This window comes from Buceros rhinoceros, unplaced genomic scaffold (assembly GCF_000710305.1).
Source record: "Buceros rhinoceros silvestris isolate BGI_N320 unplaced genomic scaffold, ASM71030v1 scaffold8624, whole genome shotgun sequence".
Classification (NCBI taxonomy): Eukaryota; Metazoa; Chordata; class Aves; order Bucerotiformes; family Bucerotidae; genus Buceros; species Buceros rhinoceros.
The window spans coordinates 48,026-64,122 of record NW_010409990.1 but is presented as its reverse complement, the minus strand read 5'-3'; the positions used below and the strand labels follow the sequence as shown (position 1 = coordinate 64,122).

The following is a 16,097-nucleotide window of genomic DNA, read 5'->3' as shown; positions in this document are numbered from 1 at the left end:
GGAAGAGCGAGGAGAGGCTCCCCCAGTCTTTTGTGCATGGAAGGGCCCCTGAAATCTCTAAAATGGACACTGAGGCACTGTGGGAAACAGGGATTTCTTTGGATTATTAGTGCAATCCAGTTGATGCTTAGGTTAAAGAGCCAGATACGAGAAGCAGGGCTATACAAAACGATCTCCCTTCGCCTCGCCTGCCTGCTTCCCTGTCCCGCCAGGACTGCTCCTCCTTTGGGAATCACACCCATCTCCTGCACAGCTCCCTGGAGGATGATCCTGTTCGGGAAATGCCAAAAGAGAAAATCCATTTTCCACCTCCAGGGCCAGCTGAGCAAACTAGAAATCCCCAAATAAAACCCAGCCTGTCTCCATCCAACCGCTGTTCCAACATGTCCCTCCCCAAGCCCATTGCTTTGCTTTCCTCCTGGCTGCTGGCAGCGGTGGCTGTGGCCAGTGCTTTGGGGGGGCAGGACGTGCAGCAAGGGTGAAGAGATACTGTGCTCCAGACTATTCTTAAGGTCTCATTTATCAGATACAGGCGGGAGAGAAACAACTGACTTTTTCTGGGAGATCTGTGAAAGAAAAGATGACGTGCAGCAGCACGGACTGCAGTGGGCCTTGCTGGCCCACTGATTATTAGGAAATTATGATGAATGTTCTCTCTGACATGGTGCAAACCCCGCACACGTGCGGCTCCACAGTCCAGCCCCTGTGTGCTCCCAGGAGAGCCCCTGGTGAAGAACCAGAGCAGCTATTTGCAGTTGGTTGGAGGTAACCAAAGCAAATTTAGGAAGAGGAAGGTGAGGGCTGCTGGAGATTGCCAGAACAATCTGCAACATTCAGCTCACGTCTCTGCAGCAGCAATCTCCTCCTGACAGCCCTCAAACGCCAGCCTGGTGGGGGGAAGCCGGGAAGTGGCAGCACGCACTTTCCACGCTGCCTCTCAGGCAGGGATACAGGTATATCAGCTGGTGGTTTTCTCTTTTGAAAAGCAGGCAAGGAGATGAAAACCCCAGAAATCCGCCCACTCTGATAAAAATTCAGTGGTTCATCACTATGCATTTGCTTTTGAACTCCGTTTAGTCACAAAAAATAAGATGGGGACAGACAGACCAGAGAACCCCCTTTACTTCCCCAACTCTTGGCTGCATGGGGGTTGAATGACTGATATGGGTGAGGTGGCACAGGACTGGCACAGGCAGCTTTCCTCCTACAAGGTGAAGATAGATACATCCCAAAGTGATGGTACAAGCTCCGAAAACCCAAAACCAAGTTGTGGTGCTACTGTACCAACAAACCCCCCCTGTGGGGTAGGTCAAGTGTCTTGTGATTTTCCTTACACTGTCCCACTCCGTGGGTTCTCTTCCACCTGCTTCCACCCTGCCGGCATTCCCAGCCCGTAGCAGCGGCTTACAATGGAGCAGTTGGGGTGGGGGGTGTGATAGAGATTAGGCAGGCGACCAATAATCAGTGACCCTAATTCTATTCCTGGCCGTGGTATTGACTCATGGAGAGATTCTGGCCACTCATTTCATCTTGGCATCTGCTTCCTCAGGGGTACTGTGGGGACAGCGCCGTGCCCCCACTTCACAGCAGCCGTGTGTGTAGTGCTGCGCAAACCAACACAAAAAAGCAAACGGAACGAACCCAAGAAAACCACCCAGACAAATCAGCTGGGGTCAAACACAATGTGCTGTTCAGCCCCAAACAAAAGTTTTGTTTTCAGGTCATTTAACTCATTTTTTTCCCCTTCTTTCCTTTTAACAAAAAGGAAGAAAACAAACAACCAGAGATCAGAGTGAGCCGAACACAGGCAGAGTGTTTTGGGGAAGTTTCATCCTCTTGTTCCCACACTGTTTGACCAGTCCGAACTCGCATTAATGAGTTTCTGATCAACCTTACACAATATTCGCCTGGCTCAACTCAATGCCCATTGAGTACTGTACAAACACGATATGAAAGGCTCTAAAGTGCAAATTATTTTTGCTTTTGGGAAGCAGAAAGATTAAACAGAAAACACATTGCCACTCCATCAATAGGCTTAATGAAGTCCCACGTCCAGCGAAGTACATAAGGTTGAGACTAAATGCTTTGCTGGACAACTCATGTTATTTTAATGATGTGCTTAATGTGAGAAGTTTTTGAAACCCAGATGAAATCGTAGGAAGGTACGTAAAGAGCAGGTCAGTCAGGGGGCACTGGAAGCAAAGCAAAGTTTCTCTGGAAAAGGCAAGGGAACTTTGTGCTCTCCTCTCTATCTGGATGCTCCTTTGGGTGACGAGTGTGTAACCCCCCAACAACATCTGCAATGAACTTAGAGATGGCAGAGTGGCCTGCAGAGGGGTAATGCCAGGGAGTTCATGTCCTGCTCCCCGTACAGATGACCTGCTCCCAATGCCACAAACTGAAGGTAAGGCTAGACAGCACAGTGGGATTTACAGAATGCTGATCGGGTTGGAGTTTACAGTAAGCAGAACTGCTTCTTGATTGCATTTCACAGTGTAGCAGCAGCAAGGTCTTTAGTTATTCAGGTCAGCTCTCACACCAGCAACTGCACCTCTGCAAAGCGGGTTGGGGGATACAGTCACACTTCCAGCCAGACAGGACGACAAGCCATTTATTTCGATACATTTAAAACCCTCTGAACATTGCAGGTTCCAAACGCAGCCAGAGACGAGAAAGCTTTTAAGGTTTGTTTGGCTTCTGCTTGAGAAAACTCAGCCTGGGGAGGGCAAGGGCCAGGGGATGGGAGGCGGAGGGGGGAAGCAGGCAGGCAGCTCCCACTGCGGGGGGAGTGGGGTAGCAAGGGATGCTTCAGGTCAGGAGTGATGCGGGTTTAAAGATCTCGTGTAGCCCTGCAGGAGCACTGCTGCAGCAGCCAGGCTGCTGGCTGGGGGCAAGGCTCTGCGGGAAGGCATGCAGGGAGCCCATGGGTAGGGTGGCACCCACGGTTTGGGTGGCACCCACGGTTTGGGTGGCGCAGAGTACTGAAGGTCAGGCTCTCGGCAGTTGCAGAGCTCAAGGAGGAAGGAGGGCTGAGGGCTCTGCACTGCACTGGGGAGGAGGAGAGCTGCAGGTCTGGGCAGAGGCTGCCTGCTGGGTTACTCAGCTTTGCTAAGGCCAGTGCCTGAAGCGCTGCATTCCCAACAGCTTTGTTCTTTGTTTTTTTTCCATGTGGAACAACCAGCAATACACATGTTAGTGCCTGTGTGGTGATGCAATCCACACTTTAGATGCATAATTTAAGGTGCAACCAGAAATATTCTTGGATTTTGGCAGGGCTTGCAAATGGGTTCCTACCCCAAGCCTCCCCTCACACCTAAACGTGAGCGAAGATGAACAAGAGTTTGTGCATAATCCACACGCTGCTTAGCAAGTAGCTTAGAAAAACGGCTTCAGTTCCTGGGTGCCGTATCCATCGTTAGCTACGACCCCACACCAATGGTGTTACAAGGCACTGTGAAAGAAATGATGGGGAGGCATTTTTAGGCAGCCTCCCAAGTTTTAAGAAAATAACTGCTTAAGCCTCATAGATAGTAACTATTTCAACTGATGAATCATTTTGACTCATTTCTGGTTTCAAGTAATATTTAATACAGCCATGCAGTAAAGTAATTGTGGAATGAGGACTTCATTCGTCACTCATGTATGTTCTTATTTGAATTAGATCGAGTTAAAATTATTTCTTTTTTAGTAGGATAATTTAAACGACAGTCAACGTGTTCATCATTTCACCAGGAGTATAGAAAAATCTCCCAATGTTAAAAGGCTGTAATCAAACCTTGTCCCCCCACACTCTTCCACACACGCAAACCCAGGCAAACATGTTGTCTCCCTCCCCAAGTATGTAACGCTTTGTTCTTACAGCCCAGAAAACTCAACACTTGAGTAACCTTTCACATAACACTTGAGTAACCCTTCACACTGAACTTAGAGTCCCTTTCTCCAAGAGAAAATCACGCTTTTGAGGTCAGTCCAGACATGTTGACTGAAAAGAAAAACGTCTGAGATAATAAATGTGCTCTCTCTCCAGGGAGTTCTGTGAAATTATTTTTATGATCAGAAATAATTTACTGATGGGAAAAGAGATGCCAGTTACAAAGAAATCCAACATTAGTCCCCACAATTTGTCCTGTGAATTGCTCACAAAGCTCAAAGCACTCGATCAGCGGTAGGTTGCACAACCCAGCGAGATGCGGTGCAGAAAACCCTGTGCCCATGGCACAGATGAGGATGTGAGCTGGAGAGACCCTTCCACAGTCTGAAGTACTCTCCCATCCGCTCCCTTCTTCATCTGCTCCTTCACGAGAAGACAAACTCTCTCCCTGTCTGCAGGGGCACGGGAGTGAGGAGTGGATGACAGAACATCATCTGCAGACAGACAGGGAAACAAGACTCAACCAAAGGGGATTCAGAAAAGCCAAAGGGAACACAAGAGCAAAGCCAATCGAGGCCTGTCACTCGGGTTTTTCAAGCGCAATGTTAATCAGGACCTAACGAAGGTTCCTGAAAGCAGCTACTGTTTTACTATAGCCTGGGAGTTCAGGTATGGCTGAGCCAGCTGCAGAACGCTCCTTTGGTGGGGTGGGGAAGGAAATGCTGGTGGACGTTCAGGCAGTGATGAGGTCAGAGGTCTGACCTGGCAGCCACGAGAAATGGAAAGCGAGGATCCCACCAAGACACGGGATCAACCTGGTCAGTCCTCTCGTAAGAGTAGAGGCCTGGAAGGGAAAAACCCTACTAAAAACGAGAGGGAAAGGGCTGAGGATTGATGAGGTGGGCAGTAGCTCATATTTACATATCTGGGGCCTCCTTGACAGCAGAAAAAATAAGTTAACCCAAAAAATAGAAATCTAATCTACATTCACTTCCCAACTTGTCAAAAGCCCTCAGTGCAAAGCAGCTGTGCTTGGCTGCACGGAGGTGTTCCACGGAGGGACCCCGACCAATAAATCTGTTTGATTTCCTGTTATGAGAAGCAGACAAAGAGATATGGCCAGGGATGGGCAGAGCTGTCTGCACAAGGGAAGAGCCTGTGCTTTCACCCCAAGCTCAAACCCACCCTCCCCGAGGTTAGGCAGAGTTCACTTCACTTTGGGGATTTTTTAGCGTTATTTCTCATTTTTGCGTGTTCCCGTGGGAGCTGGAAGTAGATGGGACAAAGCATTTCTTTCCTGCTGGCAACAAGCAGCCCTGAAAGTGTCACACGAAAGTTTGTTCTTGAGAGATTTCCAGCGCAAGGGTGTCATCTGGCAACCCCCCCCAGATGTGAATAACGCAGTGACATTTTTAATGGCTTTGCTGGTGGCAAGAACTCCTTGGCATTACTCTGCAACTATTTTCTCCCCACCGCTTCCTCCTCACTTTCTTCCCCCCTTCACCCAGTGCATGTTACACATACACAGCCAAGGGAAGCAAAATTTTCAGATGAAAAAGACTTTTTTCTTCCAAGATGCTGGGGAGAACCTGCACCACAGTACAATATTGCCCAACATCAGCTGTTGGACAAGGTTCCTCTCAAGAGGTGACTCAGGAATGCTATTTTGCCCGCAGATGTAGACCAACACCCTGATCCTGCAGCTCCTGACCAAGAGACACTTGATGGTATAAATTCTGGAGAAGTACAGCAGGTCCGTGACAACGCTGGAGAGCCATTAGGAAGAACGTGCTAGCACGGCGATGTATTTTCTGAAACTCCACGACTAACCCCCTGTGTCTGTGAATGATTACCCTCAGCACTGCTCTAAGTCACCATTTGGTGACCACGGCGATGTTTCAAAGCAGGACTGTGACCACAAATGTAAATTTGCTCACTTGCATTTACTTTTTTGTTGTGGTTTTTTTTTTCTCTAGAGAGGCCCAAAATCTATGAAAAGGAAACAGATTTTGATAAGATTGTGCGGGTGGAATTACGAAGCAAACACAAAATCTCATGCACAGTAAGCGGGAATCCTGACCCGAAGGTCGAGTGGAAGTGGCAGCCCTGCAGCCTCGCAGACACGCTGTAAGTGGACGTTCCTACGGATGACCATGTTGTAAAGTAGTTTGCTAGTTTCAAGCCAGTTTTATTTTCCAGCACATCTTATTTATGTGAGTTAAAAATCACAAGCAGTGATTTCCCAGCTGTAGACCTCAAGGGTTACGAACCCAGCAGTCGTCTGGTTGACTAGGACTTTTGGGGAGCTACAAGCACCTTCTGTAGTATCACAATTGTGTCAAATAAGTTTAAAGTGACTAAAGGCGCGGGTTGAACGTTCTTTAACTTGACCAGTAATGTCCTCTGACTTACCAAGGTCTTTTCCTGCACCTCTTGGGTGCAGCCTACGTGGCTGACAAAGAAAAACCAGACAGGGGCGTTCTGCCTAGAGGCAACAGACTTTTTTTCCCCTGTTAGAGCCTTTGCTAACGACTCGGCTTCATTGAGTTGCCATATGGAATTTATGCCACTTCTGTGGCTGCCTTCACTAGTGCACGCTGAGCATGGGCTCCTGGGGCAGCACCCGTGTTGCAGAAGCTGGAAGAGGTAGCCAAGCCTTCACGCCGTACTGAGGGCCCTTCTGTGCTAGTCTGGAGGCAGCCTGAGGTGCGACGACAGAGAAGCAAGTCAAAATCACCAGAGAGGAATGAGGCAAGTGGAAACACAAGATGCCTTCTGAGATTTGCCTTATACAAGTAGACTTTCTTCGCTCCTGCTGTTCTATGAGCAGCGTGATCTACAGAGAGGAGTCTTGGCTGAGGTCTGAATGCTGCCCTGTATAACAATTCGGACTGCGCTTCGACTCTTCCTGCAATGAGAGGGCTGCAGTCAGGTTGCCCATCCATAAAAAAACGAAGGCAGGTCTAGGAAGCAAGAGAGAAAATTGCTGGATGGTTCCTTATTTTCTCACCATTTCAACACTTTTCTAAATGCAGGTCGTGAGACAGGGAAAAATCACAGAGCTCCTTTCCTAGGCTCTCTGCTGCAGCAGCTGTAGTGCTGCTGGGTGATCTAGTCTCGGGCTGGGTCTAAAAAGTCACCTTGTGTCCCTCCACAAGGGAAGCAGCCCGTTACCTCATGTAGGTAGGTACACTGCTCCTGCAGGAATAATGCAGGAGGATTTGCTGGCATCACAGGTCAGCAGAAGGCGAACAAGCTGCTACTTCGTCGGTGTTCAACAAGGGCAGATCGAAAACACCATAAGGAAACACATTCTTTAGGAAAGCCACAGAGATGACCTGAAACCTTTTCCAGACCTTTCTGTCTAGGGATGGCGAATTGGTGATGAATGCCGAATTAAGCCAGATTCAAACCAGTGACCTGGTGGCAAAAGACCTCATATAACCCTTGTTCCAGCCCTCTGACTCTCTGATCTTATCAATTTAAATACAATTGCAGAGTGGTTCTACCTCTTCTGGCCTCCGGGGCAGCCTTATCTTTCCCCAGCAGAAGCTGTAGGAGGATTCCTGTGGGAAATGACACAGACCCCATTTCCTTCTGTTGTCTCACTTCCTCTCTCTCTCTTTCTCTCCCCCCTCCCCACCAGTGCACTTCGAATCCCAGAACACTATCATTGTTCCTTATAGCTGTGATGTGATTTGCTTCCTTTGAGGTTTTTTTCCCTTCATCCTCAAGACAGAATTGTGCCTTGCAGGAAGTCACTCAAGTCATCTTCTAATTAGGCTCTTTTGAGAGCTATAAACCCTCCCTTGACCCAGGGTGTCACCCAGGCGCCTCGGCAAAGGCACGCCTGATTTATGAACTAGTTTTCTGCAGCATCCGCCCTTGGTCATCACCTACAGAAGTCCATATTCATTCTACCTCCTATAATCCTCATCTGCTGTGGTGGGCCCAGGGGCCGCTGGGACCAGCCATGGGAAGGGCAGTGCCTCTGCTGAGGAGGAGGAGGCAATGAGGGCACTTTCCTGTCATGCACTGCAATGACTTGTGCAAGGTGCAACCACAGCTAGCTGTGGAACTGAACTGACTTCGCTCAGATACTGTCACGAAGTCACAGTTCCTAACACCTCCATGCCTGGAGCTCCAGCCTTGCTGAAGCTTTTGTGCTCCAAAGCATGAGAAGGCCCGTGTCTCTCTCACTCATTCCAAGGACTGTAGTTAAAGAAGACAGAAAAGCCTTTTGCAGATGTACCTTTCTGCATGACGCGCTGCATACACTGCTCTTTGCCTGTAACCGAGAAACGAAGCTGGGTAACTGCCAGAGATGTGGTTATCTTCTGAGGAATACGCTGTCCCAGTATTCATCCGTACTGCTCCCTTCGCCTGCACTTCAAGTTGGAAAGCTGAGCAGAGAGACAGCAACATTCACCTCCCCACAGTTCGGAATGGCTGGTGTTTTGAATTTTGAAATACCCTGTAAGTGCTAAAACCACTTAAAAAATCACAATTACATCGAGTTGGAGTGTAACTGACAGCAGCCAGATTAAACTCACATGATTTAACTTCTACTTTCAATCTTCAGAAAGTCTGAGGGGTTTCCTTGCTGGTCACATACTGATCTCTGTCTACCCCTGTCGAGGTTCTTTGTAAATAATCCTGAAATGTTGCGATGAAGGACTACAGCGGTTTCATGAAGAGGGAACAATCTCCATCAGCAATAGCTTTGCGGAGTTTTGAAGACCTAGGACTAGTGTCTAGGAATGACATTCTCTCTCTTCAGTAATGCCTCCCTGCCTTACTGCAGTGAGCTGCCTTCCTGAACACCACCTTTGCTTTTCTGCCTCCAGATGCAACCCTGAAGGGCAAAAAATTGTGGTTCGGGAGAACATGTTCATAGGCAACAAGATCAGAAGCATCGAAAACATACCCAAGAAGCAAGGGGATAAAAGAAAGGTATGTGTGATGCAAACCTGAGGCATGATGTCATGGAACAGCAGCGGGCTCACCCGGAGCTCTCTCCCGGCAGTTCCCAAGCTGCGGCTGCGGGTTGTTAGCATGCCTGGAATTCCACAGCCCTGGGATCACTGTCAGATCTCCGCTGTTTATAAATGCCGGGATTCTGGCAATGATGTCACATACCCTGTTTAAAACTCTCCAAAGGCTTTTGGGTCAAAAACCTCTCTGTCTCCCTCAGTCCTGAGAAAGTGTAAGAATGGTTCAGAGCAAGAGGGGTCCTGTGAAGCGCCCACAAGCGATAAGGACCCTGAGTTCATTAAATCTCTTAGCACTTAGCACTCTGCACTGCCCAACCGTCCCTCCTCTCCCAGTAGCCGGAGAAATTCAAGACGCCAGAGGTAGCTGGCCTGACTTCCAGAGTGTGGAAGTGCTGCAGTACCTGCCTGTTTCGGCTACCGTTGTCAGCACTTCTTTACCTGTTTGGGTTGCCAACCATGTTCCCAAGCCGACAAAGGTGAGACACCTCCTTCCTTCTCCACCCCCCTGCCTTCTCCCCTTCCAAACAGCACTGGAGCATGACCTGTGAAGACCCCGGCTGTGGACGATGCCGGGTACCTGGTGATACCAGGCACACTGCTTACACACGTGGGTGTAAACCCCTCAGAACTGCTGCAGCTCTTCTGCTGAGAGTCCCACACCTCTGGCCATGCCCTGGAGTAGGTCTGTGGCTTTAGGAGTGGCTTTGCAGCTACAGCTTTTGAGGTGGATGCTCCAGACAGTTTAGTGCCTAATCCTGCAGGGTGCTGAATGCCGCAGAATCCTGGTAAACCTTTAAGCATATGGTAATTCTCGGGCTACTCCCATGCTTAACTTTAAGCACAAAGCTAAAGTGCTCATCTGGATTAGGTCCAGACTAAATCAGCAGCTGGCAGGATCGGTGCCTTAGCCATCTGCTCTTTCTCATGGAGACTTTCCAGCTCTAAACATAATCTGAACCAGAGCTTCTGCTCTGGAAACATGGAGGTTGGGCTGGGAAGGAGAAAATTAGCGTTTGCTTTTCATTCCTGAGTTCCCCTTGCTGGGAGGTATTTGTAAGTTGCATTTACTTAGATGGCACAGTGCCCCTTAAGCTGTTTTTAATGTGTTCTCCCAGAATTTTAGATCATAGGTAAAAGCAACCACCTACAATGTGCTAATTACTTGTAAGAAAAGGAGGTGGGTGACACGTACCTACCAAGCTCCTCCTTTTCTAAGACCTTCTGGTTGTGCATGGACTGACAGGAGTTCTGCAGCTCTCATGGCTGCTGTTTCTCACCACATATACAGTCTGTCTAAATAGACGATCCAGTGTCCAAGAGCTTAGTTTGTATCTGATGACCAGTCTTAGAGTTACTAGATTTCATGAGTCTCAGTTTCAGCGCTGCCTCCCTGCTTACACTAGCAGATAACTCCTCTCCTTCCCCCTTTCCCAAGTCCAAGGCTATCTGTGTTAAGCGGAGTCTTTAGATAATAGAATCTAATTCAACAAAAGACACTGATGGAAACTCATTGCCTTCAGACTTTTCCTTGTGTTTTATCAGTCCTTATTCCCACCAGACACAGGAAACAGCCCAATCCATTCCCACCATGTCCTAGCAAGTCTTTCATCTTCATTGACGAGCCAGATGAAACATAAAAGATGTTGGAGTCTGCCTGACCGAGGCTTGTATTGACTGTGTTATGAAGCTGGGATTAGCTGAGATTGGGTATTTTTCCTGTGTGATTTGAGCCTGTCCAATGACAGCTGGAGTCTGAGGACAGAAGGTGGAATTTACCCAGTCTCTAAGACTTCTTACCACCCCTGGATTTCACCCTAAAAGAACTGCAACAAAATATCCTGGTTCAGTGCCATGAAAAAATGCTTTAACTTTTTAGAGCTGCTCAGAATACGGGGAAAAACCCCACAAACTGCCAGATCCCGAATTGTGCTCAAAAGGCAGCTTGAGGGCAGCACGCAAGGGTTTTCCCAGCAGACCACTGATGCTTGATGTGATCTTTAGAAATCTATTTGATGAAAGTAGCCCGTAAAACTGAGGTCTCTTGTCATCTTAATTCAGCTTTTGTTGGGGGGGCTCTTTTCACCTCTTTTCTCCCTTTCCTGTACCTATGGGAGTGGCCTGGCCACGTGGGTGTTTCAGCAATGAAAGTTGCATTTTTACTGGAGAAATTCATAACCACTCCAGAAAACTGACCCCCAAACACCAGGTTTAAACCTCCTGAAGGAACAAAAAGACTGTGTTAGAGCAGTGGGATTTGTTTGGTGAAAAGTACGTGAGCAGCTCAGCAGAGCTGTTTAAATCTGTCACCCTGCGTGGGTGCCTGTTGCAGTAAGCTCCCACGAGCCTCGTCACGCCACTCCCTGGCAGGGGAAGGTGAACAGCCAAGCATTTGGTTTTTGAACAAAGCATCCACTCTCTGGGAGACGAGCCCAGATGTCTCAGGCACTACCCAAGCACACTGTCCTTGGCAGCTCTTCTGGAGGGAGCCTGGCTCTGTGTCTTCCCTGCCCGCTTAAATCCATTAGCTGTGAGGTGTGAGAGGCACATGGGTTGTAACCATTCAAGACTAGCCAGCACCTACCCACCTGCTCCAGGGCCAGAGAGAGATAGGCCACCCATACCAGAAATGTACACCAGTTTTTCCAGAGGCTCCCCAAACCGCTGGTTTTCCCCAGCCCAGCACCTTTCCTGATCCACGGTACCACCACCAGCTCTGCCAGACTGTGCCTGTTCTCATTTCACAGGGAGAGAATCGCCTGCTGCCAGAGATGAGAGCAAACCCTACAAGTTCCCAGTCAACTCACAGCCTTCTCTTCTCACTTGTCCTCAGGCCATCCTTTAGCATGTTTTGAATGAATGAACTAAGGTCATGGATCAGAATTGTCAGGCTATAAAAATAAGTGTTATTCTGTGCCATTCAAGAAGATGGATTGGGAGCTAGCTGAGGATTTTCTTTGCGGGGTCTCTGGTGAAGTTGCTATAACTCCATCTCCCTCTAGCCACCTCCACCCCAGCTCTGCCAGAGTTAGACAGCTGAGAAGTTTTCCACCCACGTTTTCTACTCCTCATCCTCGCCCACATACAGCTAACGAAGTGAAAGAGAGAATTGTTAACTAAAGCCGTTGGAGGGAGGGATTAGACAAAGGAAAGAGAAAGCAAGGAATAACAAGATATATTAATTCATGCTGGCTCCAGCTTGAAAAAAAGGGCTTGCTGCTCTGTCCTTACTACAAGATGTCTTAAAACACTCATGGTATATGGCTGTGGAATGTTATTTGGCTGCTTCTAAAATAGCTTGTTTTTATCAGTCCGGGAACGTTGCAGTGCAAGACATATGGACTTTATTGAACTATTCCATTACGAGTTTTCCCAGCACTGTGTCTATTTACTTGTCGTAGCTGTTCTTCAGAGATCAAACATTTTATTTCTTTTCTTATTGAGTTTCAAACTTAGTTTATTCTTTTATAGTAATTATTTATTAGCTAATAATCCCTTCTTTGGGGTCACAGTATTGGGTGGCCTTTAGGTTAAGTAATAGGAAATGGAGCCCTTTACTTCCAAATCCAACAAGGCAATCAAAGCTGGTCCGAAGGCTCTTTGGTGTTTGGTATGCAGTGAACTCGCAGGATCCCCGTCCAGCTCCCGCTAGGAAGACGTCTAGACATTACATGCCAATAATTTGCTATTAATTACCACTGGTTCCAGTGCAGTCTGCACAGAAGTGAAGGACTGAACAGCCACATAGTCTGGGCTACCACTTGTGGCTGGAGTACACGAGCAAGAGTTAACGTGTCATTCAGTCTGAACAGCTCTCAACTGGGACATGAGTGGAAGGCAAACTGAAAAGAACAAACTTCCCGGCTGTCCATGTTGATGAACAGGAATCTCACCAAAGAGGTGCAGTGTTTCAAGGCAGTTACAGATTTCACATCCCTATCAGCATTCAGGCTTAGCAGAAAGTGCGGTGCTCCATCTGGGAGCAGAGTTAGCTGAGCAGAGGCAACAGAAACAACTTTGACGTGAGCCCTGCTTTGAGTAAGAGGTGGGACAGGAGACCACCTGGTTCCACACAGTTAAGGTGTTTCTGCGATGTCTCAAACTTTTCTGTCCTGGCTCTGATTCCAGGAATGAACAAAACTTTGCCAGGTGCAAGGACTAAGCCCACAAAGTCGGTATTATCCCCTCAGAATTTTTTCCACTCTACACTAAAGGACCTACAGGTACTTCAAAAAAGCAGATGCCTCTACTACCTTCCTAAATGGTTCTTCCAGGTTCCTTTTGGTAAAAGTCAAAACTACCTGCTCTTATAGAGAGAAGGAGGACTTGGATGCCCTCTGGTATAGCATGTTCCAAAGCATCACTGTTGAGGACTAAACCAGGATTAGGTTAGTTTGGCAACTGAGAACTTTATTTAAGATGCTGGAAAGATAATTGGACTCCCAATCTCAGGGATTTACCTGGGAGCACACAGCTACAGTGAAAAGCCAATGCGTAATGCCGTTAAGGGATTCATATTATTACAAAGAAATCACTCAAAATCATTCAATTCCGGCTCCCAAATCACATAGATTTCTCTGCTGGATGAAGGTCACACTTTGGAGGACTCTGGGAGGTGCTAGCTCTAAGACAAGACAGGAAAGGGCGTCCTCTCTAGTGCTCAGGTATGTAGCAAACTGGTATCCGAGTGCATAACAGCACTTCTTTTGTTTGAGCATACAAACAAGAAAACTGCTTGCTTTCTTTTCCTCAGGAAATTTTTCCCACAAGTTTGCCCCCAGATTGTTTCCCACCCTCGTTTAACATCATTTTTTCACCTTCACATCTAGACGTGATGGAGATTACGTAAGATGAGGTCTCGGTACAGCTATTTGCTCTTTTTCTTTTTCCCCACTACCACGGCAGACTTTTCTGGGTCCTGTAGTTGCAGACATTACCTCTGTGAGTGTTCCTGAGCGTACGAGCGCCTTTACCTCTGGGCCACCAAACACAGCTTGAGGCATTGCATCAGTTTTCAGCAGAGTCCCAGTGTCACCCCAACGCTTTGGACGTATTCCAAAATGGATAATTATGTTCCCCTTTATGATTGTAACTGGCTCTACAGTATTATCCTCGTCTTCCCAGCTAGTGCTGTCACTTAGCAAGACTAATAGCTGTTAAATAGCCACCCGGATTTATCCCCTCTGTTCTCCGCACGTACATTGATATTGGCCTCTTCTAGTTCCAAATATAAATCTAAGATCCAGTACTCATGAGAAGAAAGATCTCGGTCCTGACCGGGCAGTAACTCAAAGGCAGCGAGCACTGCTTAACGTCAGGGCAGCGCTCTGAACATGGGCTGGTTGCTAACCTGTGGCATTAGGCCCACTCTGCAGGAACAGAAAAAGGAGGAGGAGCAGACTGCTGCTCTGGGTGATTTTATCTCCATGTTAGAGCTATTTTCACATCATAAATCAGTCAGAACTGTGCGGCTCTTTCTTCGGTGGACACCAGAGGGAACTGGCTTTACTGGTCTCCTGTTTTCACCCCTAAATGGGGTTTGCCCCTATTCTTGTTTAATTTCTGTATTCGGTGCCATGAAAGGTAGATACTTTTCCACCTCCCAGTTATTCTGCTGAAAACGTTCCCCATTAGAATACAAAGCGCACGTGGGATCACATCCTTTGAAAGTCATTTCCCTGCAGGATTTCAAGTGCCAAAGCTCAGAAAATCTTAAATAACTCTTTGAAAATACATCTCTTACAGCCGCAGAGAAATTCGTGGTGCAGCTTTATGAGGAGTAAAGGAATGTCTTGTGTGAGTTTAGCTTAGGATATTAAAAAGAAAGTCCAGAGATGCTTTTGTGCACTTCAAAGCGCTCTCTGGAGATAAGGACAAAGGGCCAGAGGGTGTTATAAGTTTTGACTCTCAAAGTCCTTAGAGAGGATGGCAAAGAAAGTGATATTTGTTCCAAATGTGAGGGCTCAGTGTTCCTCAGGTGAATGGCTGCAGGGGAAGCAACGTAATCCTGCAAGAACATCTCTGTCTTGCTGGGTTAGTCCCTGCTCTTCTGCTAGCAGCCCAAAGGTGGTGCTAGAAACAGTTAGACACGACCTGTGGATAGTCCTCCAAGAGCTTGTGGTGTTGCATCATGACAGGGACAGGGGAATGCCATATGGACAGCTCCTCGTTCAGACGGCCCTAGACAGAAGCAGCAGCTTAGGAGGTTTAAGGGACCCAAGTTCTTAAGGATGTGTTTGAGTTCAGCCCCAAGAGTAACTGAACCTCTTCTTCTGTCTGTGTGGTGAAGCTCAGGACAAGTGTTCCTTCCTTCTCTTTCATGATCCTCCTTTCTTATTGCAAAGAGAAGCAAAGTAAAGTCCTGCAAAGTTCTTCACACCACATGCACATGAATGACCTGCTTACCGTGCAGATGTGGGTGTCCTGTTACTCACAGAACCGTAACTGAAGAGCAGAAAAGAAAACAGGTGGATGTGGGCCCTCATTTCCAGTGTCTTAGATGAATCTTCCAGGTCCTTCACTTTAGCTTTTTGCTGATGTTGTCACACAAAGATCTTGGCAGTGTGTCAAAGAGGAACCCCATGTTCTTCATGGTGGAGACAGGAAGAAAGGAAGGGGGATGTTTAGGAATGAGGAGGGAAGAGAATTAACTGGGCTGAGGTGATGTGAGATGACAGACCAAATACCTAATAGAAGCACTTGTCTGTTTGAGCTTCACTCATTACTAGAAACTCCTTTGTTATCTGGTTTTCTACCACCAAACTCATACTTATCCACTACTCTCAAGCCTTTCTGCTAAGCCCACCCTAGACTCAAAGCCTTTACATCTTCTCTCCTTGCTTGGCAGATTGTGAGCACACTCACGATGGAAAACAGCAGTGCATCAGGAATCTATTACTGCGTGGCTTCAAACAAGGTCGGCGAAGAGGAGAGGAGCATTGAGTTCTATGTCTCAGGTAAACACCGCAAGAGACACTGCACAAAACTGATTTCCCTTGAAGTTTTCTGTGGCTGTTGACTGCTCATTAAAAATTCTGGGAACCTCTGCAGGTTGTGTTTCCAGAGCTGTCCCGGTCGCACAGTTCCGGGCTCTTCACCACATTCAAGGTTGGGCCCTGTGTCAGTGCAGAGCTGAGTTTGACTTGTCCAGCATCAGACCTGATGCCCCTTTTGCCCTTTCCAAGCTGCAGATGCAGGTCCTGGGTCTATGTCTTGAAGCAACGCTCATTGGCATT

General features: G+C 47.6%; 1 protein-coding gene across 1 annotated transcript in view; it reads left to right on the top strand.

Moving 5' to 3' along the window:
* Positions 1–16,097, top strand: part of LOC104492830 (vascular endothelial growth factor receptor kdr-like) — a gene marked incomplete at its 5' end in the record, with an annotated part of 83,165 nt that overhangs the window by 29,768 nt on the left and 37,300 nt on the right. Inside the window, 3 exons of the mRNA XM_010135431.1 lie at positions 5,848–5,998; positions 8,719–8,824; positions 15,710–15,818. Of these exons, the coding sequence (XP_010133733.1) occupies positions 5,848–5,998; positions 8,719–8,824; positions 15,710–15,818 (366 nt within the window). The remainder of the gene's footprint in view (positions 1–5,847; positions 5,999–8,718; positions 8,825–15,709; positions 15,819–16,097) is intronic.